Here is a 27,591-nt window from a genome sequence, read left to right as displayed (position 1 = left end):
GTGGAGTGTCCATACTACCGCTATTTCAAAATACGCGTTATTCCTCGTGGAAAGCAGGAGTTGTTATTTTGAAATAACCAGCCCCTTATTTCAAAATAACAGACTTGGTAGTGTGGTCGCATTGCTTGTTGTTTCAAAATAAGGGGAGTCATTTTGAAAAAGCTCTCTAGTGTAGACCAGGGTCATCAGAGTAAAAACCAAGTGCTCTGTGGCTATAGCATCCCTCACTGTCCATCCAGGCAAGAGAAAACATGAGAGATGATTAGGCCACAGCTGTGTTTAAAGATAGTTATTTGGGGCCGTACAGTGGCCCAGATCTTGTGCAGTGTTGCCACTGTGCCTTACACCGCTGACACTGAGATCCTAAACCCAGCATCACCCCCATACAGGGACAGCCTCCAGCAGCGTAGAGCTGATGTGATGCCTGTTCTTGCTGCCAAGATAGGGAATCTGGCCAGGACTTCCTACTGCCCTAGCAATCTCCAACTCTGAGCAGCCGGCGTAGTTTGCCACAGCCATGAAGTTACACTGTCTGGGGCCACCCTAGTGTAATGGCCTAGGAGTTAAGAATAGGAAGGCCACCTGAGTTGTGTGATGTGCTTTTTGGCTACAACTAATGCATGAATTAAGGGGAACAGAATGCAACCCAATGGAAAGTGTTTGAACAGGAAGAGTTAGCAAGTAGGTATCTTGCTAGAGCAACATTTTTTTTTCTGGCACACTCCCTGGGGAGCAGCAGGGATGGGGTGCACGTGGGGGCGAGAAAGAGGCAGGGCAGAGGTTTGAGGAAAGGGATAGAATTGGGGGTATGGGTTTGAGGGAAGAGCTGGGGGTGGGGATGGAGCTGGGGCAGGAAGAGGCAGGATGGAGTAGGGGCTTGGAGTAGGGGTCGAGTGGGGGCAGGGCCTGAGGTGCCCGTGGGGGAGGGGGGGGGGGTCAAAGCATTCTCCGGCTAGAGGCGAAGTTGGCGTGTACATCTATCCCAGTATCCTGTCTTCTGACAGTGGCCAATGCCAGGTGCCCCAAAGGGAATGAACAGAACAGGGAATTATCAAATGACGCATCCCCATGTCTCATGCCTAAGTCCTGAAACACCCATGGCCAGATTTTTGTGCTGACTTGCACCTTGTGAGATTGTGCTGGATGAAAGCACAGACTCATGCCTGCTGTTTGCAAGTTCCCCTCGTGGTTTGGAAGATGGGGTAGGGCACCTAACAACCCAGGTTCGGCTGACGGTACATTCACGCTCTGTTGTGCACAGTTAAAGCCTGGAATGTAGATATTTACTTACATTAGAGTTAACATGGAGGCAGCACCATTGGTGGCAGTTACTGTAGCAGAGGGGTAATTGTTCCTTTAGTGAGGCCAGGGCAAAGACCGAAAGGAAAGAGACACAGAGGAAATGCAGAAGGAAGAGAAATAATAAGGTGAAGTAGCAGGCTCATCTATGTGCTCATTTCCCTACTGATACTGAATCTGAGCATAAGGCTCTCAGCAGGTACTACTAACACTGCCAACCGGAGCTTGAAAGTTCAAGTTTGCTGCCCAACTCTGATTTCAAATTAATGTGATGTGGGTGTTCAACTCCCTGAGGCCCATTTGCAAATCGCAGCCTGCAAGCTTAGTTCGTACACAAAAGTCATATTTTGCCCTTGATCACGATGCAAACCTTACACCAAGCCCAGTGGGAAGAAATCAAGAGTAATCTGACATTTGTACTCCATCTCACAGATTTTAAATAAATATGAAATTCAGCCCTTGGAAGATGACACCTCTGCTTTAAGCACTAAAAAGATCTGGAACTGAGACAATCCAGGGCAAAAGAGTTGAAATCAGACTAATTGTTTTCCACTCACCTTGTAATTTCCCTGAAATAACAAGATTTCCAAAGAAGCCACTGATGGGCATTTTAGTTCTAGTGGCAGCAGTAGCACAAACAGCCTGCTCTTCTATTCCTGCTTAAACAAGTCTTGTAATTTCCTGCCACTCCCCCACTTTCACCTTTTCTTCTTCCACTTATTCCTCTCCCCCCCTTCTGTCTTGGTCTTGAAAAAATAAACCTCCTGATTATTTCCGGAGTGAAAAGAATTCAGCACATTTGGAATGCAAGTTGAGCGATGGATTGTGGCTTTGATAACATCCTCATTTATGCCAGCAGTTCACTGTTTTCCTCATAAAATGGGCCAATATCCATCATTTTATCTGCAGCTTTTCGAATTTAAGAGCAAGAAGGAAACATGAAAATGGCTGCCTTTTGCATAGGGTGGCACTGTCAAAACAAAAGATCATCTCAGCTTTTATTTGTCCTGAGTATCTTACTGTCCTGTGCAGCACTGAATGTGAGTTTAACCTCTTCAAAACGTTTGTGTGCATGACCATTTGTTATTACTTGTATTATGCTGGTGCTTAGAAATCCCAGCCAAGGCTGGTGCCCCGTGTATGCAAAGAAAGCACTGTAGAAACACACAGGGTATGTCTACCTTGCAGGTAGAGGTGTGATTGCAAATGCTGGGGTCTGTGCCACTGTGTCTTCACTGCTGTTTTTTTAGCCACATTAGCTAGATGGGAGCTACCATGGGCATGCCTACCTGAGCTGCAGTCACCCCTCTGCTTTGTAGGGTCAGCATACCCATCATGAGAGATGGTCCTTGCCCTGAGCTCTTATAGCCTTAGTAGAGCAAAAGCCGAGGGGGGCAGTGATTTGCCCAAAGTTATGCAGTAGGCAGGGAGTTAGAAAATTCTTGACACTGGTGCCCTTCACCAGACCATGCTGGCTCTCTGCTGTGGTTATCTGGATATCTGCAGAGTGCCCCTCGCTGAAGGGTGTCTGTACTGAGGATTTTCTTCTGTCCAGATCTTCATGTTTCCAAATGTCTGTTGTTCTGTTTAAACCTCAACCTTCCCCACAAATCAGAATCGCACTAGGCTAATTTCCAGGCTCTCTTTTTGTTTGGCTCCCCCCTACACACACACATTCCTCAGATATCTGCAGGGACGCAAAGGGATTTTGTAAAGGTTCTGACTTGCTTGTCCTTCTTTAGAGACCCCTCTGAATTTTTCTGTATGAGTGAAATAGGCTAAACCCACTGAGCTATTTCCTTCACAGCCATTTCCTTGTATTCACAGAAGAGTGTCCAGATGATAAGACACAAAGCTACGGTACCGTGGCTGGGTTGTGGGTGTTTTTCTTCCCTGTAGTGTTAATGGTTTCTTCTATTTCAGTTGTTTGAATTGTTCCGTAATGTGCACCATATGTACCCACAGGAAGCTCCTTGTGTTTGAAGGAATTCAAAGTCCCCAGAGTTATAGTGTTCCAGAGAATTCATCCCATTCTGAGGCAGATCTTTGGATGGTAGAGGCTTTTCTTCCTGCAGACAGCTGAACAACAAATGTCTAATTATGTCACCGTGTACAGACACGGTCCCACCAAATGCTGCAGCATGTCTTCACAGTTGTAACGTGTGTTTTAAATGCACTGAGCTCCTGCATCAGGAGCTGCCAGCCCTGACACTGCTAATAGAGCCTGAGGAGGGTTCTTCATTTCATTCCAGAAACGGATGACCAGCATTCGGTCCTATGTGTCTACCCCGTGAATGACTGTGTGATGAAGTTCACCTACTCGGAACTTCCCAGCGGAAAGTCCAATCTCACCGTCCTCAAAGAGCCAGGTTGTTTCCACATCTGTTTTTCATTTTGATATAAAAATGCCAGCTTCTGAGAGATGCTAGGCGACTGCTGAATGTGCCCAGCTGTCATAAAGGCTAAGTGCTTCCCAGTAATTGTGGCCCTAGCAGACTCTGGGTAAGGAGAAAGCTTGGAGTCCTCCTCCAAAACAGGCTTTTAAAGAAATTAAGATAGATGCTTGGGGAAACTGAGTCAGGGCTGACCTTACAATACATGGAACGCTAAGCAGGGTTAGATAGGGAGGGGAAAATCAGGCTGTGCAGCTATCTCTGGTCCTACGTCCCTGTATCTCTACTGTTCCAAATGAGTCCATTTTCATTACATTCTCCCACAATAGGGAAGCCTCCAAGATGGGGTAGAAAGAGACTTTGTGATGGTATAGCGTGCGTGTGCATGCATACTGCCTTATTTCTGCCTGTCCCTAGATACAGTGTTTGCCTCCTTGTGAAATGATGGGGTGTGGTTTCTGAACTGAGATAGCAGGAGCACTCTGAAGATCTGGAGGACTCAGGTGGGGCCTAGGAGAGACACCACCTAGGAGAGGGAGGAGTCTGAGAGAGCCCCTGCAACAGATTTCCCTCACAAAAGTGCAACAGAGTGTGGGGCAGTGGAGGGAAGGGGGGAGCCATGGCAGTGGGGGGCAGTTTGGCACAAGGAAGGGTCACAGCCGTTTCGGGAGAGTGACTCCATCGTGGTCCCAGAGTAGAGGCGAGCCGAGTTGACGTCATCCTCGGGACCTGCCACTGGGGCGGAGGTGGGATTGGTGCAGTGTGTCAGCTGAGCTGGTGCAAAGCCCCCCTCACTGTTGCTTGAAGTGTCTGGGCTGAAAGCCATCCCTGATGAGAGCAAAGGGATCTGAATGCATTGGCTGGAGAACCAACACCCCTCAGCCAAATGCTGAACTTCATGCTGCTCTCTGATACTGGCACCAGATAACTGCAAAACTCGTATCACAGACGCGGCTGAAGAAATCAGAACTGTATTGTCATCCTGTCTAAAGGCATCCAAGGTGTTGAGTTTCCAAATATAACCCCTGTGGAACCACCCGATAGCTGAGTTAATGGTGAAGCTCTCAGTGCTCCTCTTCATAAGCCACAGCTACTATAGATTTTTTTTTCTATTTCCAAACACTGATCCTGGCCCACGCGGCTTAGAATGTAAGTGTGTCCACTAACATGTGACCTGGTCTCTCCAAACCCTGGCTGCAGACAGCTGTGTTTCTGGCAAGCGACACGTGTGTTACTCTAATAATCTGCAACTCGTTTTCCCCTTCAGTGTTGTGAAATGAACCAGTCAGCATGGCACAGTTGCTGCTAGCAGTCTGCACCTGTCTCCTGAGGCAAAGCCATTATAGATCTGGCCTCAGGAGACTGCAGATTTTGCACGTGCTACATCTTATCCCTAATTGAAATAGCAGAGCCATTCATTAATAGACCTTAATGATCCTAATGATCTCCTGTTTTTATGCTTAGGGATGTGAGGAGCTGAACTAGCAACTTGTATTAAGCTCTTAACCTTCTGTCATCCTGCCTTACACAAACCCGGCTGATGTTGCTGGGAGCATTGCAGTCGATTAAGCGTACATCCTAAACAAAGGTTGGGTGAAATTCTCGCCTCATTGACGTCAATGGGAATATTGCAATGTGCATCAATCGGGCAGGATTTCTCCTACTTGTGTTACAGAAAATCTCTTTAAACCTTCGGTTAGAAAGGACATCAGGACGACCCTTTTCTGACAGCAGGGTAAATGAGGAGCGATTCCATTAGAGTTGGTGGAGTTACGCAGTCTCCAGCGATTGACACTGTGCTGTCTCCACACTGCCTGCATCTAATGCTCTGATGTTACCTGGTGCAGGGCATTGACCCTCATCGCAGCTCATTTTCTTTTTCTCCTCACTAGAGTGCGGCTCTGCACCTAACGCCCTGACCATCTTGCTAGCCGTAGTGGGCAGTATCTTGCTGATAGGAATTGTCCTCCTGGCTGTCTGGAAGCTGCTTGTCACCATTCACGACCGGCGGGAGTTTGCCAGATTCCAAAGCGAACGTTCCCGGGCGAGATACGAAATGGTGAGGGGGTAGGAGGCTGGGAATGGGGGACCACAGGGCACATGGAGACTCATGATGAGGATGTCAGACTTCAAGGAAGACTTGTCTGGCTTGAGATGAAGATGTTATTGGCAAAATAGCGCCAGTGCATGTGTGCTGAGGGGTGGGGGTTGGGGCAGTCTGGCCCCATGGAGCTGCGTGTGCTCTTACTCTGGTTAATTCCTTAGAAAGGAATAATCCAAATACTTAGCAATATTTTGTTCAGTCTTCAGTTTTAATATTGATATTACTGAGATCAGGGCTCGACTGTGCTAGATTTTGTACACTCTCACTTTAGGAGACAGAATTTATTATCTACATCCGGGATCGGCAACCTTTTCAAACCAGAGAGCCAAACTACATCACAATTCAGAACAAGTGGTCCACAAAGAGCCAGTATAAGAGTGCTCATTTGCACGACTGCACATCTACAACTTAAATATTATTGATAATCGACATGATGATTAATAGTAGCATAAAGGAAAGATTGTGTTCCCAGACTTGGGCTGCTCCCTCTTCTCACACATTTCTTTGACGTTTACATCCTACCTGGTCAAATCCAGCTTCACACAGGCATTCAGGCTGTTTTCTGTCAATCTTCCGGCAGGGGTTTGGGACTGTGGGGGTGCAGGAGTCAGGCTTGCGGTGTATGAGGGGCTCAGCGTAGGGGGTTGGACTGTGTGGGAGGTGCAGGAGGCAGGGCAGGGTGCTGGAGCATGGGAAGCAAAGTATGGGGAGGGGGGGATCCTGGGTCCAGATTACTAGGGATGTTAGATATTGTGTAACTAAACAGTCATGTAACCACATAAAATGTTATCAGCTACATGACTATTCGACAATCCCCAGGAGCGGAGCCGGCAGCCAGTGCACTACAGCCCCACTCCTGGGTACCCCCAGGCACCCTGTGCGGCTGCCTCTCTATCTGAGGTAGCAGGTGGGAGCTGGTCCACGAGGGGAGCCAGTTTAAAAACCAGCTCCCCGCGCAGACCGGCTCACCTGCCGTCCCACGCTGCTGCCTCTGAGCTCCCCACGGGCAGAGGCTGCTCTGTGGAATGTGGAGCAGCTCTGTCCTTGGGGAGCTCGGCCTCCCCACAGACAAGGGCTGCTTCGCCACAGTCTCCCCAGAGACACAGTCTCCCTCTAATAGAGGCAGCAGCACAGGGGAGTGGGAGGGGAGCAGGCGGCACTGAGGAGCTGGTGCTGGGAGGAACCGGTTTTTAAGCCAGCTGCCCCCAGCACTGGCTCGTGCCTACCTCGGGGGAGGGGGGAGGAAGGAAGGCAGGCAGGTCTGCAGGAGCCAATACATGTGGGGAGCTAGGTTGAAAGCCAGCTACCGGCGCATATCAGCTCCAGCCTGCCCCCCTCACCCTCCAGCCTCTCTTATTGGAGGAAGCCAGCTCCTCATGGGCACCGACTCCTGTCCCCCTGTCCCTCCCTGCTTCGTGTGAAACAGAGGGAGCGGGGGGGGGGGGAGGAGGTAGTCGATAGGATAAACCAATAAGCCCACCCTCGATTATACGCGAACATCCCTCTGGATTACCTTACCTGGCTGGGGCCACGTGGTGACTGTCCGGCTGCTCCTGGGGCGGGCGGTGTGGCAGGCACACCACAGTTCTGCTTCTGGGGCTGCACACCACAGTTCTGGCTCCAGCTCCGGCACAAGGAACAGCGGCCTGCCACATAGCTTCACCAGGCAGCTACCACGTGGCCTGTCCCAGCAGGGACAGATGCACCTTGGCCCTGATCCAGCTCCGGCACACAGGGCAGTGGCAATGGCCAAAAGAGCCATATTTGGCTGGCGAGCCATAGGTTGCCAACCCCGATCTTGATGGTAACTGGAAATACAGGTTGAACCTCTGTAAACCAGGACTCTCTGGACCAGCAACATCCGCGGTCCATTTCCTACGAAGATGCCACGGCAACCCAATTTCTGTTTGCATTTCAATAACAACATTTCAGAGGAATACAAATGGGGATACAGTTATGAGCAAACGTGTTGTCATATCAGCATTGCTGTCATTCATCTTTTCCATTTGATTTTTTTTTTAGGCATCCAATCCTCTTTACCGAAAGCCTATTTCTACGCATAGCTTAGATTTCACATTCAACAAGCTGAGCAAATCTTATAATGGTACGGTTGATTGACTGCATATTAGCAATCTGTTGCAAGCAGAACTGAAATGCTGTGGACAATTGCTTGACTTTGTGTCTGCTTCCTGACTTGAAGCTGGAATCCTTTTCAGAGGAGAACACTCAGAGTGCAAGACCGACTGTTGACAGAAGGCTGATGTTTGCACAGGAAAGACATGGCACAGCAGGGCACGGTACTGTATGATTCCTGAATGCAAAGACATGCTCCTGGACACATTTTTGTGCTCATTGACTGAGGTGTGTGGAACTCCTCATACCCCCCAGCTTTTTGGATAACTTCAACCTGCCAGCTCCGCAAAACAAGTGCCATATTGCAGCTTCAGACATATACCAGTGTAAGGGGTGGTGATTGGGCCAAATTCAGGGGAGACCGCACCATCGCAAGTCTTTAGGGGGAAATTAGCTTAAAAGGGGGGCGTTGGAAGCAGTTGTGTTTTTTTTTTAAAAAAAACTAGGATCCAGATGTTCTGCAGTCTTTAGAATCTTTTTTATATGAAAAAAATAAAACTGCTGTGCATATATGATTTTATCCAATGCGTCCAGTGGCATTTCCTATACCAAATGCATTTTTGGGTGGCTGCAGTTTCTAACACATAGAAGACCCGCCTGAGCAGAGCTATACATTTAAGTGAATGCAAAACACAGTTGCTGCCATGCTGACGGCTGAAAATGTCTCAGGTGTGCTTATTGCAGGGTGCTTAGCTGAGTGGGTGGGATGCGAACAATTGTCAGTTGGTACAGCCAGCCTGGCATTCAATATTGCTAACTGAAGAGGCATCCTGGAGATCCTATCGAAAATGGGAGTCTAAGCATTACTTTGCCCTGTGTTATGTTAGTCAGGGGTCATGGTGGGCTCTTCTGGCCTTGAAACTTATTCCTGTAGTGGCTGCCCCCTGTGACTAGCACAGCCTGGTAGTTACAAGCGCATTCTTCTTCCATGAGCAGGGGGGTCATAGCCTATACTTTTGGTATCAAATGGCTGATGGTTTTTAGAGGCCGACTCTTCCTGTTGGTGTCCCTGTCACGGCTCTTCGAGATGATTACTGGCTGCACCATTGGCCCCGTCTGAGTGTTGCAGCAAGCCTTTAGCAGAGGCAAAGACATCCAAGACAGTCCAACTGCCACGGTTCTGGTCGGTTACTGATTTTGTCACTTTGCCCTGAGCAGATAGTTGCAAGCCTGTCAATGGCAGGAAATTTGCCAGGAGAAACCAAAACTAACTGATTTTCATTGTTTTTATTTGCTTTTCCTGCTGGAAATGGCTCATGGTCCCAGGCATTCCGTTTTGATTTTTTTTCCTGCCTATGTGAACAGCAGCACTTCTTTGCTCACCATAAACAACCCGCCTTCAGGATGTTTACAGCCCCTGCCCCCTGCGCCCCATGTTCTCATGGAAAAGCTGACAGACTCCCAAGAGACGCGATTAAAAACAAGTGAGCAAAGGAGCAGGGATTGCTGCAGCTTTGCAAACAGCCTGTCTGCATAAGTGACACTGGTTGCAGAGTCCTTCCTGAATGAATCATTTCTGAGAACCAATCCACAGGGAGGCAGGAGAGGCGGTGGGTCTAAGCTTGTGGCTGGTTGTGGAGGAGGGAACAGCTCTCTGATTTTGGGGCGGTGGCTGTATGAATGGGGGCAATGTTACAGCATTGCTCTTATGAAAAAACCACTGTATCAGAAATGCCACCGTGTCACACCAGCCTACAAGCAGGCCCACCAGGCAGAGGGTAGTGGGAAGGAACTGGGCTTTAACCACTCTAGTTATGCCAGAGTCACAGGGATACCAGTGTCTACAACCTCTCCGCAAGAGGGCCCAGGGGGAGGAGAGGGAGTGGCTGGTGCAGGCTTTGGTGCAGTGGAGAATTAGCCAAACAGAAAAGAAGCTTGGTGACCAAACCGGGTTAAATAAGGCATCACTGAGGGCAGACTGAGCAAATGACCGGCGAGGATGTTATGGGCCGGAAGAGGATGGATGGTCACAGGAGTTATGGGAAGACACGGCTACGTTTCAGTATGCACTAGACCACAAGGTACTTGGGCAACTGCAGATAGTCCTAACCCCCGCCCCAGAATGCCTGGGAGTGGGGAGGACCCAGAGGCAGGGAAATGCGGGAGGGGGAAGGGTGGAGGGGCGTGCTTCCAGCTAAGCTGGGGGCTCTCGTGGTTTGAGAGCACAGTGCTGGGAGCCTTCTGGGGTGCAGTGCATGTCTACCCAGGAGCCAGACAGCACAATTCCCAGGCTGGAGAGCTATGTACTCTGAGCTGGCACCCAAAATTGAGCACTAAGGCCGTGGCAGTGAGAGCTACTGCAGGAATAACAGTCTGACCGCCACCCCGGGGTACATACCTGGGCAGCTAGCCCCAGCGCCCACCCATGCCACCCTGCTGTCTTTAGGCACTAGCTCCAGCAGCATTCCCATGCGTACGTCTACGCAAGCTGGGAACTCCACCTCCCAGCAGTGGCGTTGCTCGTGATCGGCCAAGCAGCTATAGATAAGGGGCAGCTTTTCTGCACAAGATGGGGCAGGGCTGGCACAACTCCATGTGCTGCAGCAGTTCTGAGGGGACCAGCTGCTGTTTGGTGAGTAACAGTGACGTCGTGCTTCAGAGGAGTAGCCGAGTTAGTCTGTAATAGGAAAAACTTCAACAACAAATAGTCTGGTAGCACTTTAAAGACTAACACGCCAGTGTGTAACAATCGGCTGAACTTCCAGAGGGTCGCTCTGCTGGGTGGAGACCAGCCGCCTTTTATGTCCTCCCACCGGTACATGCCTTGCCCCAGACAAAAGCTGGATTCTGCCAACGTGCCAGCACTGCAGTGTTCAGTGAAGGCACCAGGAGGAGTTAGGCTCTAGAAGTGCTAGTGTTGGGCCTCGGCCCAGGGCAGCCATAACCTGGGGTATAAAGTACAGTAGGAAGGATACACCCGTCCCCATTCACAAGCATCCATTTCCTGTTGAGCTGCTTGTGGGAGTTCAGTGTCTGCAGCAGATACTTGCTAGTCACTGGTGCATTTGTGAACCGTGTAGAAGCGTTGCCTTTGTGGCTGACAGTGTTCCCTGTGGCAGGCAACATAAGAACAGTCATACTGGCTGGGTCAGATCAAAGGTCCACCTAGCCCAGTATCCTGCCTGCTGACAGTGGCCAATACCAGATGTTCCAAAGGGAGTGAACTGAACAGGAAATCTTCAAGCAAGCCCTCTCCTGTCACCCATTCCTAGCCTCTGACAGAGGCTAGAGACACTATTCCTACCCATCCTGGCTAACAGCCATTGGTGGACCTAATCTCCATGAATTTATCTAGTTCTTTCGTGAACTTTGTTAAAGTCTTGGTCTTCGCAGCCTCCCCTGGCAAGGAGTTCCATAAGCTGGCTGTGTGGGGAAAAAAGCTTCCTTTTGTTTGTTTTAAATCTGCTACTTATTAATTTCAGTTGGTGGCCCCCTAGTTCTTGTGTTATGGGAACAAGTAAATAACTTTTCCTTATTCACTTTTTCCACACCAGTCATGATTTCCTAGACCGCTATCATATCTCCCCCCCCCCCCAGTCTCCTTGTGTCTAAGCTGAAAAGTCCCCCTTTTTTTAATCTCTCTTTATATGGGACCTGTTCCAAACCCCTAATCATTTTTGTTGCCTTTTTCTGAAACTTTTCCAATGCCAACATTTTTTTTTTTGAGCTGTGGTGACCACATCTGTACACAGTATTCAAGATGTGGGTGTGCCATGGTTTTATATAGAGGCTGTAAGATATTATCTCTCTGAGCTTGGTTGGGCCTGGCTGGAGTCAGAAGCTCTTTCTCATTCCCTTCTGGTGCGCCCTTGTAGCAATTCATGTGCTCCTTGGGCTGTACACAAGATGAACTCCAGCCCCACTCAAGCGTCACTACCCATGGCAGCGTCTCCCAGCAAGCATACGGCTTATCCTGCAGAGCCTACAGCGTGGGGTGCCAGTCGGCTACTCTGGAAGTGGGGCCTTCAGCTGGGAGCTGGCACATGCCTTCAGGGCAGCATTTAATGGGTAACAGAAACCAATAAGCTGATGTTTATCAGTTAACCAGTTCAACTCTTACATCCCCACACCACACTTGGGCAGCCCTGAGGACCAATGCCTGAGGGGGAAGGGACGGTGCCAGGCTGAAGAGATCTCTAGCCTGTGTATGAAAACCAGGGAACCACAAGCTGAAAAGCAAAGGCAGCTTGTGCCTTAAAACTCTGCCAGCCTGGTTAAGTAAAGTCTCTCCCCCATTTCTATCCTGCCTACCTAGTGTGATTTAGTTTAGTTACTAGATAATCTGCTTTGGGCTGCTTGAAGCGCTGCCTTTTCATGGGTTAATCCAAACTAGTGAGCTTTGACTAAAGGGCTACGTCTACACTGGCATGATTTTGCGCAAATACTTTTAATGGAAAAGTTTTCCCCTTAAAAGTATTTGCGCAAGAGAGCGTCTACACTGGTATGTACCTTTGTGCAAAAGATTTGCTTTTGCACAAAAGCATCCATGCCAGTATAGATGATCTCTTGTGCAAGAAAGCTCCAATGGCCATTTTAGCCATCGGGCTTTCTTGTGCAAGAAAGTGATGTTACCTGTCTACACTGGCCTCTTGCGCAAGTGGACTTATCCCTGAGCGGGAGCGTCAAAGTATTTGCGCAAGCAGCACTGATTTCATACAGTAGAACGTCAGTGTTCTTGCGCAAATACTCGTGGCCAGTGTAGACAGGTGGCAAGATTTTGCGCAAAAGCGATTGCTGTTGCGCAAAATCTTGCCAACGTAGACACAGCCAAGGTGTCTGGGGAAAAATCTCTGCCTATGTACCACTCATGTGCCTGGTTCTCTTCACACTGAGGGAGAGATGGACTAGGTGTTACACCCATATACTGGCCAGATTGACCGGGCAGGCCAGTACTGCTCTCGGATGCTAGGCAAGGTGATGGTGCCTGTGCAGCTGCGTGTGTCGGGACGGTGTGGCTGACTGCTGGCGCAAGCAGATGCAGAGGGTTTGTCACAGCAGCACAGTGTGAGGAGCTCTGGTTGGTGAGCGGGTTTATTGGTCTCCCAACAAGGCACCCTACACGGAGCCCATCACACTCTGTAGCTACTCCCGTACCAAGCCACTCACCCACCCCCACACATTACTTGCTGCTAATATTTTTGTTAATGTATTTGCAGGAAGAGATTAGGCCCAGGGGGAAGAGGGGGTGAATATTCTTAAACCCCATGGGCTTACCACAGCAGCTGCTTAGCCTCAGTCTTTCAGCAGCTTTGGCTAAGGTTCCCTGAAGTGACAATACTTGACACCTCATCTCTGTGCTACTTAGTTCAGTGGCTAACATGGTCAAAGAGGAACTTTGGTTGAGTGGCTCAGTGACTGGTATGAACCATCCATTCCCAGGGGGCTGGGCGAATCAATGTGTGATTGATCCATACAGCTGGCACTAAGGAGGAGTGGGGCTCTCATTTGGTTCTGCCACAGCTTTCCCCTGGGCCCAGAAACCCGTCAGTCACTCTGGCACAGAGCCTCAAAGGACACATCTTCAGGCCTTTCAGCACTTAGCACTGCAACCACACAATATGTGAAGGAGTCAGGTGCCTAAGAACGCATTCCACAGAAGCCAACATGCTGAGACAGCTCCCTGGTCTGCTGCTGAGGTGCAAAATGCGCGAGAGGGGCTTAAGACAATTAAACAGCTGAGCTGGGGCACCTCCCAGAGCTGCTTGCAAGAGAGACTGTGCACACCATTTACTGGTCATATGCTGCTTCCAATGCACACACTAGAAGGTGTATCTAGGCACCGTGAGCGGTCATCAAGCCCAGGCCCCTGCACTCAGGCTCAGTGGTGCTTGGGCCTCGCTTATCCACCAGTTAAAACACTGCAACATGGAGCTGCCACAACCCCTAGGTAGTTTATGCCAGGGCTTACCTGCCCTAACAGAATGCCTTTCCTAATGGCCAACGTAACCTTCCGTTGCTGCAATGTAAGCCCATTGCTTCTTGTCCCATCATCAGACGTTAAGGGGAACACGTTTTTCTCCCTCGTCCTCTTTGTAACAACCAGACCTTTTTTTGTGGCAGTACTGTGCAGTACACAGCTCTTAAAAGGGCAATGTGCCCCCCCCCCCTTTTTGGCTCAACTTGTCCCCTGGAGAACCCACACTCCCCCCTCCCCCCCAAAACAAAGCAAGCACTGGTAACAACTTTTTAGATACGTGAAAACTGTTATGGCCCCTTGCAGCCTTCTCTGTTCCAGACTAAACAAACCTAAGTCATCCAGTTGTCGCGCTTTGGTCATGTTTTTCTGTCATTGTTGGTGGTGGTCGCTGAACTTTTCCCAATTCATCTAGAGTTTGTTTTGCAATCTTTTGCTTAACTCATCACACCGAAATAGCATGGTTGGCTTCATCACAATGAGTCCAGTCCAGGCCTTCCAAGCCAGAAGGGAGTAGCACCACAGTACTGACCAGCAGCTCTGTAACCATTACACTAAGCTGACGGCCCCTTTGCGAGTGCAGGGCCCAGCTGTGGGATGCTACATTAGTAAAACCTGTTTTGTGGCCCTAAATGGCTACCACAGCCTGACCACAGCTCAAGTGCCTGAATTCAAATGAAAGCAGGACATAAATAGCGGAGGGGCTTGTGATGGAAAAGCAGCAGTACAGGTCAGGTCAAAGTGGAGCTACCATGACATTATAACAGCCATCGTGTGTATTTGTAGCCAGGGGATTGCTTTTTGGGAGGGGGCACCTGCGACCCAGGCGGCATGCTCGACTTGTACACGTGCTGTGTGAGCCTACGCAGAATGCTGCTCTGGGCTGTGGACACTGTAGCGTTGCCTGGCACTGGCCACTGCTTGCTCTGCGCTTCACTCCCCAGAGTGCGTACACATTTGTACTCACACTGGCTCACGTTCCCCTTAACATTTCATCCTTGCCTCTGCTGCGTGTGCTGTAAAGCATTACAGCAGCGTTGCTCCATAAACCAATGTGTAGGGCACGCTGGTTTCCCACTAGTCTGACTGGCTGGGGAGTATGCCCAAAGTGCATCAGGTGGCACATGACTAGATGGTGGAACAGAGTGAACATTGGTCAGCGCACAAGCTAAGCTGGAATGATGCCAACCCCCTTGACGTGTGAGGGGATTCTGCCATGCCGCAAATAGTGTGAACCAACCCCATTAGACTACAGAAACTCTAGGCAGCTTTCAAGGATAAAACACTATTAGCTAACACCAATACTAAGCAAGCATTATCATCAACAGGTGCCATGCAAACCATAGCAAGCACATACTCTCTAAAATTGGCTACAAGCTGCTGGGATGGGTGGGACTCATTCCCCTTCCCCCCAAACCCAGCCTACCTCCCTTATCCTCTGTTTTTGCGCCTAGTGTTGAGGCAGACGACACAAGCCCACCACCCTGAGGTCTCATGGCAGATGCCCTCTCGCCTAGGACTGTCCTGCCCCAAACGTTTCAGGTATAGGCCTTCCAAAAATGGAATCCCCGTCCCAGGGGTCACGAGCCTGAAACAGAATTCCAGCCAAACCTCCATCCAGCATAGCCTGTTGGTGCAAACATTTGTCTGAAGGCACCAGTGTTTGTGACATTTCTTGATAATGAGCATTTCCAATGTAATTATACTGAATGATCCACAACATTATTTACCACATTTGGCTCATTTCCTGGGACTATGTCCAGAGTGCACGCTAAATATGTCAGCTATTTGCTAAGCAGTGTAAATCAGCCAGCACTGACTGTTTGTTAGGGAAGATAGTAATAGAAATGTAGCCATGTTAGTCTGGTGTAGCTGAAGCAAAATAGTCCTGCATTTTGCTTTAGGGAAGATGGTATTCTAGCGGTGAAGCCATGAATTATCCAGGGTCATGTTCATAATGCACTACTCTGATTAAACAGCTGAGATTGCAATACGCCTGATTCCCCCATGTGTAGCTGAGCACTCACCAACAACTACACCACTTGAAGTGCAGCGGCTTAATGTTTTTCATGCTGCTTATACAGATACTTGGGCTATGGTTACACTGCAGGTTTCTTGCACACAAACTGTTTTGTGCAAGAATTCTTGCGCAAAAGCGCATCCACACTACCATGTGCTTTTGCGCACACACGTCCATGGCAGCGTGGGCGCGCTCGTGTGCAAGACCGCTCTGATGGCCATTTTAGCCATAGGGGCGTCTTGTGCAGGACCCCCCCCCCCTTGACTGTCTACATTGCCATCTTATACAAGACCGCTTGTTCTGATGCTTTATTGTAAATTTACTTGCACAAGAACATGCATGCAATGTAGATGCTCTGCAAGTTCTTGCACAAGAATGGCTGTTCTTGCACAAAAAGCCTGCAGTGTAGACATAGCCTCTGTTAGTTTGGGGGGGCAAATCACTTAATATGTATCATACGCTACAATTACAAGGCAAGTTCCATTGCTGAATGATGTACAAGTAGCCAACTATTAATTATCATCATCACTGCTTGTATATGGACATATGATGCTGGGCTATAAATATTCACTTATACTTCATAATGAATAATATGGAACAATTCTTTTCACTATAATGGAGTTTTAAAGAAAGTTTAATAAATTATACAGAGATGTAATTATCTATTGTCAACTGAGGTACTAAATAGAAACTAGTCATTTATCTCCACCTCTGATGCTTTTGAAATTCTTTCTCTGGCCTGATCAGCTTCGTGCTTTATAATCCAAATGAGTTGTGTACATTGTGACCTAGTTCCCATGTTACAAATGCAGTTGTGATCAACTGCAGGAACTACACTTCTTGGAATGTAAACAGCAGGGGCATGCGAAAGAAATTAATGTTATGCCTAATTTGAAATGAATTTGCAGGCACCTGAAAAAAGTATTATTCTCTCATATGAAAGCAGTGCATAATGCTGAAACAGTAAATAAAGGCCAAATTATCCCTCCCATTAGCACTGCTGCACATAAGTTCTATGTAATCAGGACTAAGTAAGTGAAACATTGTGGACATCATAAGCACCAAAGTTTAAATTGTACTGTAGAGATGATTGCTACTCATTAATGAAGGGCTATGAACAATTCTGAACAAAAAAAAAATTAACTTTATGTCAACAAGAAATAATGCCATGCTCAGAGATACATGGACCTACTAAAAAACCGACTGGATCCTAGGGTTGCACTATGCAATGGTCACCACTATTTGATTCTAGAGATGTATCGCCTTTTGATAGACCTGATTAATTAGTTAACATAGGACTTAAGCCAGAGCTTTAGTTGCAGGTTCATTATAACTCATCCAGTAAAAAGTGTGGTTTAGGAAACAAAGGCATTCAGAAAATTCATTAACCTCCCTGCACTTCATGAGCAGAGACAGGGCCTGTTTATCAGGCAGGACAAATCACCAGTAAGACCAATATTGTGCTCAAGATAATTTATATGAATCCCTGCAACTGTCAGTTATGGGAACTCTTCAGTGCAATGCAGGTATTACACTTTGATTGAAAACCAAACTGCTTCTGGTGAGAAAAGTAACATCCCTAATGTATTATTGCTAATCTGTTAGCCTTAGGCTAAGTCTAGACTGGCATGATTTTCCGCAAATGCTTTTAATGGAAAAGCTTTCGCGGAAAAGAGCGTCTAGATTGGCACGGATGCTTTTCCGCAAAAGCACTTTTTGCGGAAAAGCGTCAATGCCAATCAAGACGAAGTTTTGCGCAAGAAAGCCCCGATCACCTTTTTCGCAATCGGGGCTTTTTTGCGCAAAACAAATCTGATCTGTCTACACTGGCCCTTTTGCGCAAAAGCTTCTGCCCAAACGGGAGCACCATAGTATTTCTGCAAGAAGCACTGATTTCTTACATGAGATCGTCAGTGTTCTTGCGGAAATTCAAGCGGCCAGTGTAGACAGCTGGCAAGTTTTTCCGCAAAAGCAGCTGATTTTGCGGAAAAACTTGCCAGTCTAGACACAGCCTTACTGTTTAAACTCTTGGCCACTGCTGGACCAGCAGCCCACAGGGCGTTTAACCAATTGAATTTGAATTGGTTACATGGTTAGGAGGCGTTTTTAAAATTTGTACATGCCTACACTACATACATATGATGAAATCTACTAGCTAAAGTGATAGGGTGGCTTCAAAATGGGCACAGCTCCCTCTGGTGGAAGAAGGGAATAGTTTCCAGGAGAGAAAGGAAAGCATAAGGGTATGTCCACACTACAGGACAAAATCAAATTAAGCTAGGCAACTTCAGCTATGTTAACTACGTAGCTGAAGTCAAAGTATCTTAACTTGGCTTTTGGTGCTGTCTATGCTGCCAGAAGTCAAAAGAACAACACTTTTCCTTCAACTTCCCTTACTCCTTACGAAATGAGGGTTACAAGTCAGAGTAAGAAGCCCATTATTTTGAAATGATGGGCTTGCTGTGAGATACGCACTCTGTTATTTCAAAATAACACACTGTGTAGACATGCCTTAAGAGACCATGCATCAGACAAGTTTCTTTATACTTAGCTACCACTTACAACAGGATAGGCAGCAGAAATCTAGTGCCTTGTGATTTATTTAAAAACATAATAGTAAGGTTTTATTTAACCTCTTTAGTGATACATTGCAGATTAAGAACCCATGGTGAAATGCTGGGGTCTTGCAACAGCTATTAATTGCTGTGCAGCTAAGCTCTAATATCTAACTTCACACACACAAGCAATGAAAAATTGATCAAGTCTGGCTGGTGAGAGGCCATAGAAGTTCTTTAGCTACAGTAGGAAAAGTCCTGCTCAATGACCAAGTAGAGAATTAACAAATTTCCTATTAGTGAACCTCAGATGAAGATAATTTATGGGAAGTGACCAAGTGATGCTCTGCTTAAAATAATGTAACATCAGTAGGTTCAGAACACCATTTCCCATATTCTCATTCGTACCAGTCATGAACTCCTCAGCCCCATGAAATACCTTCATCAGAGTAGGCAAAGTAATTTTGCATCATTCTACTAAATAGAGAGCAAAATTTACTTTAAGTCTGAAGAACACACTGGAGGCTCTCTAATCTTCCTTGTTCTAATCTAAATACCATAATCCCATTTAAACCTGCTTTTCTTGTTCATAAAAATTCTACTTAGATTCCTTTAAATTTACTACTAGCAAAGGCTCCACTTCAAAGGCCAATCACAAGTAGAAATTTTGGTATAAACAGGAGAATGATGCTTCTTAATGCCATTTTGAAATTATTCTTCCATATTAAGACAGAACTGTATTTAAAAGGGATTCTCAGCTTAAGGCTGCATTTCTCAAACTGTGGGTCCCGAACCTCCGGAGGGTCGCGGTATCACAGTTTGAGAACTCCTGGCTTAAGGCATTTATGTTATATACATGCTTAAATTCTTATACTGCTTTTAATAAGCTAAAGTAACTTAGAATTCCACATTTATTTGTGCTCTTCCTTTTCATGATCTGAACAATGAAAACCCATTGTCACTTTGAAGTGCATTTAGGGGCAAATTTAAGGTGACAATTTCTTCAACCAATACCCATGAGATGTTTTTTACATCCTTTCTTTCATTACAAATCTCAGTGGTGAAAAAATATCATGGACAAGTACTAAAGATTTTTCATAGAGCAGTCAGCTCACTAGAAATTCAACAGTGGCATAATGTTGGGAACTTTGTATTTTTGCCACTCATTAATAGATCCACCAAACCCCATTCCAAATCAGTTCCACACTGGGTTAACTAATTGCTACAGCTGTAATTGTCATAGCTAATTTGGAGAAGAACCATGGGATCAATAATTCATACCAATCACAGCAGCAGCAGCAAGCATATCAGGAAGGGGCAGTAATTAAAAGTGAGGCCTAGGTTTATCATTCCCTCAGTTTTTAGTCCAAGACATTTACAAGATTAAGGAAAAAGTACTACTAATATACAAACTCATTGCTGAAAAAGAGTCAATTACAATGTTTATTAAGTAGCAGATTACTACATTACAGTGGGATTCAGACATGCTTATGCTCCCTAAAAACGGAAACAATTTGTGCTGTGCATCTATGCCGCTTTGTTGTACAATATTGAAAAAAGACTCCATTTTCTCTGTTTCCATAAGTAAATGAAATACCAAGTTGCACTAATAACCCAGCAAGAACCTCTTGGAGGGCTTTCATTTCTTATTTTCTGAAGAAAGGATGAGTTAGAAGAGTTAAGATGGGTGGTGATTTTTGGTTTCACAGTCCCAAATGCAAAGTAACAATGGTCACAATGAATGTGATTATGCTTATACATTTAGTCATCAGCAGATTGTATCTTAAGCAAAATATTAAGTTGAGTTCAGAGTAGATGTCAACTTTATGTCTTCTAGAATGCACAGGGGGTTAGTCTGTTCACCAGAATGTTTGGTTGGAATTAGTCTTGTGTACAAACACCAAGTCTGCTTAAATAGCTCTCCCATGCTGCCTTCCTGTACATCTCTGCTTCCTCTAGACGATTTGATGCAGACAAGATACCACGTCCCACAATAATGATATCTGAACCTCTTTTGTTAATAACTTCCTGTGGGCTTAAGTATTTCTGTCCAAGGTTATCACCTGAAACGTAACAAATAATACATCACTTTTTTATTTGGAGTAAATAATGCCATCTCCTAGAAGTTCTGAAATAGGACTTAAGCAGAGGCGCAAGTTTAATATCTGAATTCTCAGCACTGTAAACTTGACACATGAGAAATTTCATTGCACATTCTACCTCCCCAGGAATGTTTACCTCCAGCTTGCATCTGGACCCCTGGAGTCAAGTGAAGAAACTCTGGTTTGTTACTAACTCTGCAGCCAGAAATGAATCCAAAAACAAAATCTGAGTTTTCTTCAGCCATTTCTACCTAAATATAACAAAAACAATCAAAGAGCTAAGTTAGAATTTCCAGGCTTAAAACTAAACCTGACCAATGAGCTGTCTCAAGCCCTGCCAGTCTGTCTGTTAGCGTAAGGCCCCAGAGAGAAATCAGTTTAAGCTATATCCTAGTTTCACTAAAGAAATAATCACAAAGCACACAGAACTGACAGCTCCTTATTAGAACCAAAAGGTAACTGGAAGGCTGGACATTGGACTGGGAATGTAGAACAAAAGTTAACTGGATGTGATGGCTAAGAAAAGTAGTAAAGAGCACACACACTTTTGCAGTGGTCACCATGATAATGCAAAACAAATCAGCAATAGACTAGTGACAATGTTGAAGCTGTGGGCAACCTCTTAAGATCTGAAAGTCTAACATTTATTATCTTTAAAGCACTGAGAGAAATTTGGTAAGTAGCAGTTTGTATGAAAAGCTATTTATATACGCAGGCTATGAAATTATATAGTGCATGCAACCACTCTCCTTTGCCAGATCAGTTTAAGTTTTCCCAAGCAAAACAGAAGCTCTTACTGCAGATTTTGTGTAATCACCAGTGGCAAGTGACCCGTGGGAACTCATCTCAGCAATCAATAGACAGCCTCGCTGTGAAGGAAGCCCTACTTCTTTCAGTCCTTTCACGACTCCAGAGCCTGGAACCACATGGGCATTAACTATATCTGACCAGGAAGCTATTTTGAATATACCCCCTGAAAAGAAATAAACAGAGAGGGATATATTTTCAGCTAAGCACTGCTATGAATTTATCCTCAAGCAGGAGTTAAAACAAAGACAGAGCATACTAAGTTGTGCACATTATTAAGACATTCTAACTACTGCAGTATCTGGCAGCTGCCTATTCAACCAGTTAGCTGTCTAAACACAACAGGAAACTGTCTCTAAATTATACTTTTCACGAACAGCTGCACACTTTTGTCTTCATTGTCTGGAGAGGTTTTGATCGGGATATAGAGCCTACTAAGTGACGAGAAAGGGGAAAAAAGCAAATTCAGCACCTGTCACAACTTAAGTGAAGAGGTTCAGTAAGCAAAATGAAGCATGCACAAGTAAAATCTGTTTTACAAATATAGCGGTCATCACCTTAGTTGCACTAAAGGTAATCACATTTTATTCAACAGGCAAAAGCATTGGCAAAAAACTCACAAGAAACTAAGGTTGCAATAATCACCTTCATATTGATGTTTCACAGTGTTCCCTATGTCTGCAAACTTGCGGTCTTCAAATATCAGATACTCATGCTGGTCTGCAAGTGCTCTCAACTCCTTTATTACCTCTTGGGTGAAATCATTAAGGATATCTATGTGAGTTTTTAAGATACAAATGCTGGGGCCCAGAGTGTCAGCCAGCTGTAAAAGTTCTTTGGAGTCTGTGACATCAGCAGAAAGGCATAAGTTTGTTTGTTTCTTTTCCATGAGCTTGAGAAGTTGTGCTGCAATGGGATGGATTCCAGGTAGCTGAGCACGAGCACTAAAGCTCATCTCTTTGCATATTTGTTTGATGGGAATAGCAGCACCATTTTGATCTGCTGGTTTGAAGTCATTCTGCAGAATGAATTTTTTTACCTTTTCAACTATCTTGGAGTCAACTTTTTGCTGCTGCTGCAGAATCTCTAGCATCATGGACAGGGTGCACACAGAGTGTAGGCGAATCCCTCGTTCTTCTAACTTGCACTTTCCTCCCTGCTCTCTATCCAGCAGCACTATGGCATCAGTGATTTTTAATCCTTCTTTCTGAAGTACCTCTACTGTTTCCAAGATACTAGATCCACTCGTTACCACGTCCTCAATGATCAAACAAGTTTCTCCTGGATTAATGGTGCCTTCCACCAAGCGCTTGGTACCTTTAAATCAATAAAGACACAACCCATTGAATCACTAGTTAAAAAAAACTAACCTGAAATTGCTACCTTAAGACTTACTGTTGTTAAAACTAAATGTACTATGTGCATCATAGGAGGCCATTGCTATTAAGTGACTACATTAGTCCTGAAAATAGTAAGGAACTTTTTTTTTCCCACTGGCATTATAGGGAAGTAAGGCACACAGTGATTACCACTATGTTGAGGCATCAAAGTTCTGTTTTCAGGTCTGTTTCTGACTTGTTTTGTAACTTCATGCAAGTCACTTGACCCTCATGAGCAGATAAAATGTGCTCCTCTAGATCCCACGAAGTTGTGATTTATAAGTATTTGCAAAACAGCTTGAGATATTTATCATTTATTTGCTCTTACAGGCACCAACACACACACTCTAGTAATCCTTGAGACACACAATATAGAAGACCACTTTTTTTGGTTAATGAAACCATTGCTAGAAGCACAACATTACTCTCCTGTAGAAATTTGCCACAGCATGAAAGTTAAGAAAAATTATTTGCACCATTGAGACATTCAGTTTAATATACTAAAAAATCCTAGCTTTACAGTAGGAATGTTACAGTGTAGCTGAATAACTGATAAACTGATGCTTATTGGTTACACTCAGCAGGGAATGGCAGGAAACGGCTTCCCTGGGAGCCAGGCTGGCAGGGGCTCCTGGGAAGGCTTCACTGCAGGCTCTGCAATATAAAACTTATTTAAACTTCATACTACAGAGCCTGTAGTGTGTAACCCCTTGAGATTTTCAGCAGTTACACAGTTACTTATTTAACCAAATTTTAACATTCCTACTTTGTACCTAACAAGCAGCAGCTTAACACCTCCACTACAGAGATTATCTAGGTTACTGAGTCCCTAGAACTTTTCCTCAAACACTAAATGAGCTGGAGGTCAAACTATTTAAAGCACTTCCACAAGCAAATCTTTCAAACAGAAAAAGACAATTTAACCTTAATAATAACTTGAATAATTTTACCATAGTCTTTTGCTTCCTTCCTCCGTATAAGCATTGGGATCTGATTGGTTGAGCAGATAATTGTAGCCAAAGGCAATGCTGTGTATGGCACACCACAAACCGAGTCATACTTGATCCCTGCGTTTTTTGCCGTTTGAAACAGGAGATCTGCAATCTAAAGGTACATCATATTTTTAAGCAGTGGTAAATTTAACTATAAGCCTATATTACCCATGTAAGACATTTCATATATCGTTGATTGATTGATGTATGGTCAGAGAAGCTACTTTCTCAGATATCTGTAAGCAGTATTCTGTCAGTATTATTTGTACCCAGATAGCATCCAAAATATGTCAGTTGCTATTACAATAAATTAAAACTAAACTTATTGGGGCAAGGATTATTTAAGTAACTTCTATTATTCTAGTAACTTCATTCATGGAATTAGTGGGCAGTGACATTTAAGACGACATACAAAATAAGTTCTCCACTGTTTTTTTGCACTGTTACCCATTCCTTTAGCCAGCAAGTCATTTCTTCTTTTAAATTTACTCTTATCCTTTCTTACTGTAAAGTATGTCAATCACCATTAAAGGCACTCCCTAAAAATAAAAAGTGGACTATGGGTTCTATGTAATAGAACTTTTCAATATATTACAATAGTTCCAAAACAGTAGTGTTAAAAAGGCTAGCAAAGTGGCCAAAGAGAAAAGAAAAAAAAAAGAAAAAAGTGAAAGATATTGTTTAGCCTATATTACAGATCTATGCTCATAGTCCTATTTTAGTATATACAAGCAGTCCCCGGGTTACATGGATCCGACTTACATCAGATCCCTACTTACAAATGGGGTGAGGCAACCCCGCACTAGCTGCTTCCCCCCAGCAGACCAGGGAGACGCGAAGCTAGCGCCCCCCCCCCCCCCAGCAGACCAAGGAGACGCAGAGCGGCTTTTCTCAGCAGACACCTCAACTTGAGAATAAAGGACTGAGGGAAGTGAGGTGTGGGAGAATAAAACTGAGCTCTGGAGAAATGTTTGGCTAGAATTTCCCCTACAACAGGGGTGTCCAAACTTTTTTCAAAGAGGGCCAGATTTTATGAAGTGAACATGCGTGAGGGCCGACCATTTTGCCTGACATTCTTTGAACCGTTAAAATTAAACGCAAATTAACTATTTTATGCAAAGTTTATTGCAAACGGCATACTTTTCATTTCGTCACATGGATGACAAATCTAAACAGGTGTTAAATCACTCTGCCTTTCATATCTGAAGGCCAGATGAAAAAAAAATCCAGGAAGCTGAAATATATGTCAGGAACATTACATATTATTGGTAATAAAGGTTGTCTGTCAACTTTTAAGTTCAAAAAATATGAACAGGAACATAACACCAAGTATACATGTTGTGTCCAAATATATTTATAACTGATTTAGACCAACTGACATTAACTGAGATTTTACAATGTATTCATCTCAATACATATGGATTCGTCGGGGGCCATAAAAGATAGATATTGCCAAATTACCTGTGGGGCCATATTAAACTGGAACACGGGCCGCAATTGGCCCGCGGGCCGGACTTTGGACATGCCTGCCCTACAATATGTACCAGTTCCGACTTGCATACAAATTCAACTTAAGAACCTACAGTCCCTATCTTGTATGTAACCCGGGGACTGCCTGTACACAGATAGTAAAAGAAAGTAAGCATATTTCTAATCTTCCTCTTGCCATAATGAGTATAACTTTTTTTAATGAAGGAAAGTTTTGGTTATTGAAAACAGGTAACTAACTGAAATTCTAGTTACCTGAAGGTCAGACATTCACCAACATTTACCGAACAGCCAGAGGATTAAAGGAGGGATTAACTGAGCCACTGGCTATCCCAAGGTCAGCAGGCTGAAGAGGAGAGCTATAATGTTCACATACATACTTATGTACACAGACCAGCACGTTTTGTTCCTGCTTCATTGCAGGATTAAGATTCCTCCCCTCTATAAAAGATCCCCTCTGCATAAAAAACAGAGACTAGATTATTTCATACCTCAATACTAACAAATTTGTTTTGACTTTTTGTCTGTAAAATTTCTCAAAAGCACATACCGGTGCAGAGTTAACATCATTAATTTAACACTATCAGGTATTGGGGAAGCATGTAACTTGTTAAAATTTCCAGTGGCTATATGTTTAAACACGTGGGTGGTGGGGGAGGCAGGAGCAAGTGCTCCCTGCACTCAGTAGCTCTCCTCTCCCCCTTCTACTCCTGCAGTCTATCAGTAGGGGCAGTGTGGGGGTGGCTCCTCAGGAGCTGGTGCTCATAGGGAGTTGGCTTTTAAGTTGCTCCCTTCTCCCCCGCCCCAACATCAGCTCCGTCCTGTCCCCTGCCACACTGTTGTCACTGCGCGAGGCAGTTCTGTGGGGCCACCATGCAGGGAGCTGGCTTAAAAACTGGCTCCCCCAACGTGCCTACTCCTGCCCGCCCTCACCTCCTGCTGCCTCTATGGAGGTGGCTCTGCTTTTAAAGTGGCTCCCTGTGGCATCGGCTCATACTTCTAAGCTGGTTCTTGCCTCTTTCCCGCCACCCCGCTCTACTGTCCTTCATACAGGCAGGCCACTAAAAATCTGGCAACGCAGCAGGGCTAACTCAGGCTCCCTGCGTCTCTTGGGAATGACTGCCATGGCTGGCTCCTAAGTGCCAAGCCAAGGGGTCTCCGCACGCTGCTTCCTTCGCCCTCCAGCCCCAAGCGCTGGCTCCGCAGCTCCCTTTGACAGGGAACCGTGACCAATGGGAACTACAGGGCCAGGGCCTGCAAGCAGCACAGCTCAACTGGCCATGCCTGGCCTAGGAGCCGGACACGCTGAGCGCTTCCCAAGAGCCGCCCGAGGGAAGCGGCGCTCGGCTGTGGCCTCCTCTCCGACCGCTTCCTCCAGCCGCACCCAAACATCCCGGCCTCCCGCACTCGAGCCCCCTGGGTCCTTCCCGCGCTCCCAAACCCTCAGCTCTACCTCCGGCCCTGAGCAGCGCCCCCCCCCCCCCCCCCAGGCGCCAGGGCTGGAGCGTGAGCGCGGCAGGGAGGCCGCTGGCCACATCCCGCTGCCCTGCCCCTTCCCCCGGCCGGCACCTGGTTGAGCAGCGGCGGGTGGGAGACGATGACCCGCAGGTCGATGTAGACGGGGGAGACGAGGCCGCTCTTGAGCACGAAGTCCCCGAAGCGCAGAGCCTGGGCCCGGTGCAGCCCGGACACCAGCCGCTCCACGGAGCCCGCCTCCCCCATGCCCCCTCAGGCAAAGCCCGCCACCCGCGCGCCTCAGCACCCCGGCGCCCAAGAGTGACGCAGCCGGGCCATCTACGACAAAAGAAGGGGACTGCGCCGCTGCCGTGTGCGCATGCGCCACTGTCCGCTGGCGGGAGTCCTGCCGGCTGCCGCTCATCCAGTTCGGTGGGCGTGGAGCGTCAAGAAAGGGCTCCCTCCCGGCCTCCGTAGCCAGCCTCTCGCAAGGGGCGTGCCCGGGCCGCACGCGCCTAGATCAGCAGGGCAGCGCGCGCTGTCACCACTGTCGTCTTGCTGGATCGTGCCTCGCGGCACCCCGGGCGTGGAACCCTGCGGCTTGGGGGGCGGGGCCACCGCCTCCAGCTTCTAGCGGCCCCTGGCTGCTGCGAACCAACCCGCCTTCCCCGCCGGCTGAGGAGCTGGGGCTTTAAGATCCCCCCCCGGCTGGCAGGAGCACTGTGGCTGGGCAGTGATCGCTCCTGTGGCTGCAGGGAGCGCCTGGGGCTTTCCCAGCGGCGCTGAGCCCTGCTGGAAGGGGAGAGCAGCGCTGCTCCGTGATCCACTCACTGCATGTAACCCACCAACCAACCGGCAGCCCCTATTTTGCAGGCACTGGGGCAGGAGCTGGGTAAAACGCTGTGGGTGCATCGAGACTGGCAAGTTTTTGCGCAAAAACTTGCCAGCTG

General features: G+C 46.6%; 2 protein-coding genes across 4 annotated transcripts in view; one reads left to right on the top strand and one right to left on the bottom strand.

The window, feature by feature from the left end:
• Positions 1 to 8,449, top strand: part of ITGB5 (integrin subunit beta 5) — a 124,285-nt gene extending 115,836 nt beyond the window's left edge. The window contains exons 13-15 of the mRNA XM_075933150.2: positions 3,552 to 3,668; positions 5,585 to 5,751; positions 7,819 to 8,449. Of these exons, the coding sequence (XP_075789265.2) occupies positions 3,552 to 3,668; positions 5,585 to 5,751; positions 7,819 to 7,914 (380 nt within the window). The 3' untranslated portion in view covers positions 7,915 to 8,449. The remainder of the gene's footprint in view (positions 1 to 3,551; positions 3,669 to 5,584; positions 5,752 to 7,818) is intronic.
• Positions 8,450 to 19,834: 11,385 nt separating this feature from the next.
• On the bottom strand, positions 19,835 to 27,023 carry UMPS (uridine monophosphate synthetase). 3 transcript variants are annotated; one of them, XM_075933154.2, is made up of 7 exons: positions 26,756 to 26,895; positions 25,442 to 25,532; positions 23,657 to 23,810; positions 21,973 to 22,644; positions 21,318 to 21,493; positions 20,657 to 20,771; positions 19,835 to 20,481 (listed from the first exon to the last, which is right to left on the bottom strand). In XM_075933154.2, the coding sequence occupies exons 2-7, from the start codon at positions 25,454 to 25,456 to the stop codon at positions 20,300 to 20,302; spliced, it is 1,314 nt and encodes a 437-aa protein (XP_075789269.1). In that variant the 5' UTR covers positions 25,457 to 25,532; positions 26,756 to 26,895; the 3' UTR covers positions 19,835 to 20,299. The 3 variants fall into 3 exon arrangements, with proteins under 3 accessions (XP_075789269.1, XP_089635792.1, XP_075789268.1); XM_089779666.1 differs by having other exon boundaries at positions 25,442 to 25,643; positions 26,756 to 26,894; XM_075933153.2 differs by lacking the exon at positions 25,442 to 25,532 and having other exon boundaries at positions 26,756 to 27,023.
• Positions 27,024 to 27,591: the final 568 nt, after the last annotated feature.

The sequence above is a fragment of the Pelodiscus sinensis genome, chromosome 7 (genome assembly GCF_052426305.1).
Source record: "Pelodiscus sinensis isolate ZL-2025 chromosome 7, ASM5242630v1, whole genome shotgun sequence".
Classification (NCBI taxonomy): domain Eukaryota; kingdom Metazoa; phylum Chordata; order Testudines; family Trionychidae; genus Pelodiscus; species Pelodiscus sinensis.
This window is presented reverse-complemented; position numbering and strand designations above follow the sequence as displayed.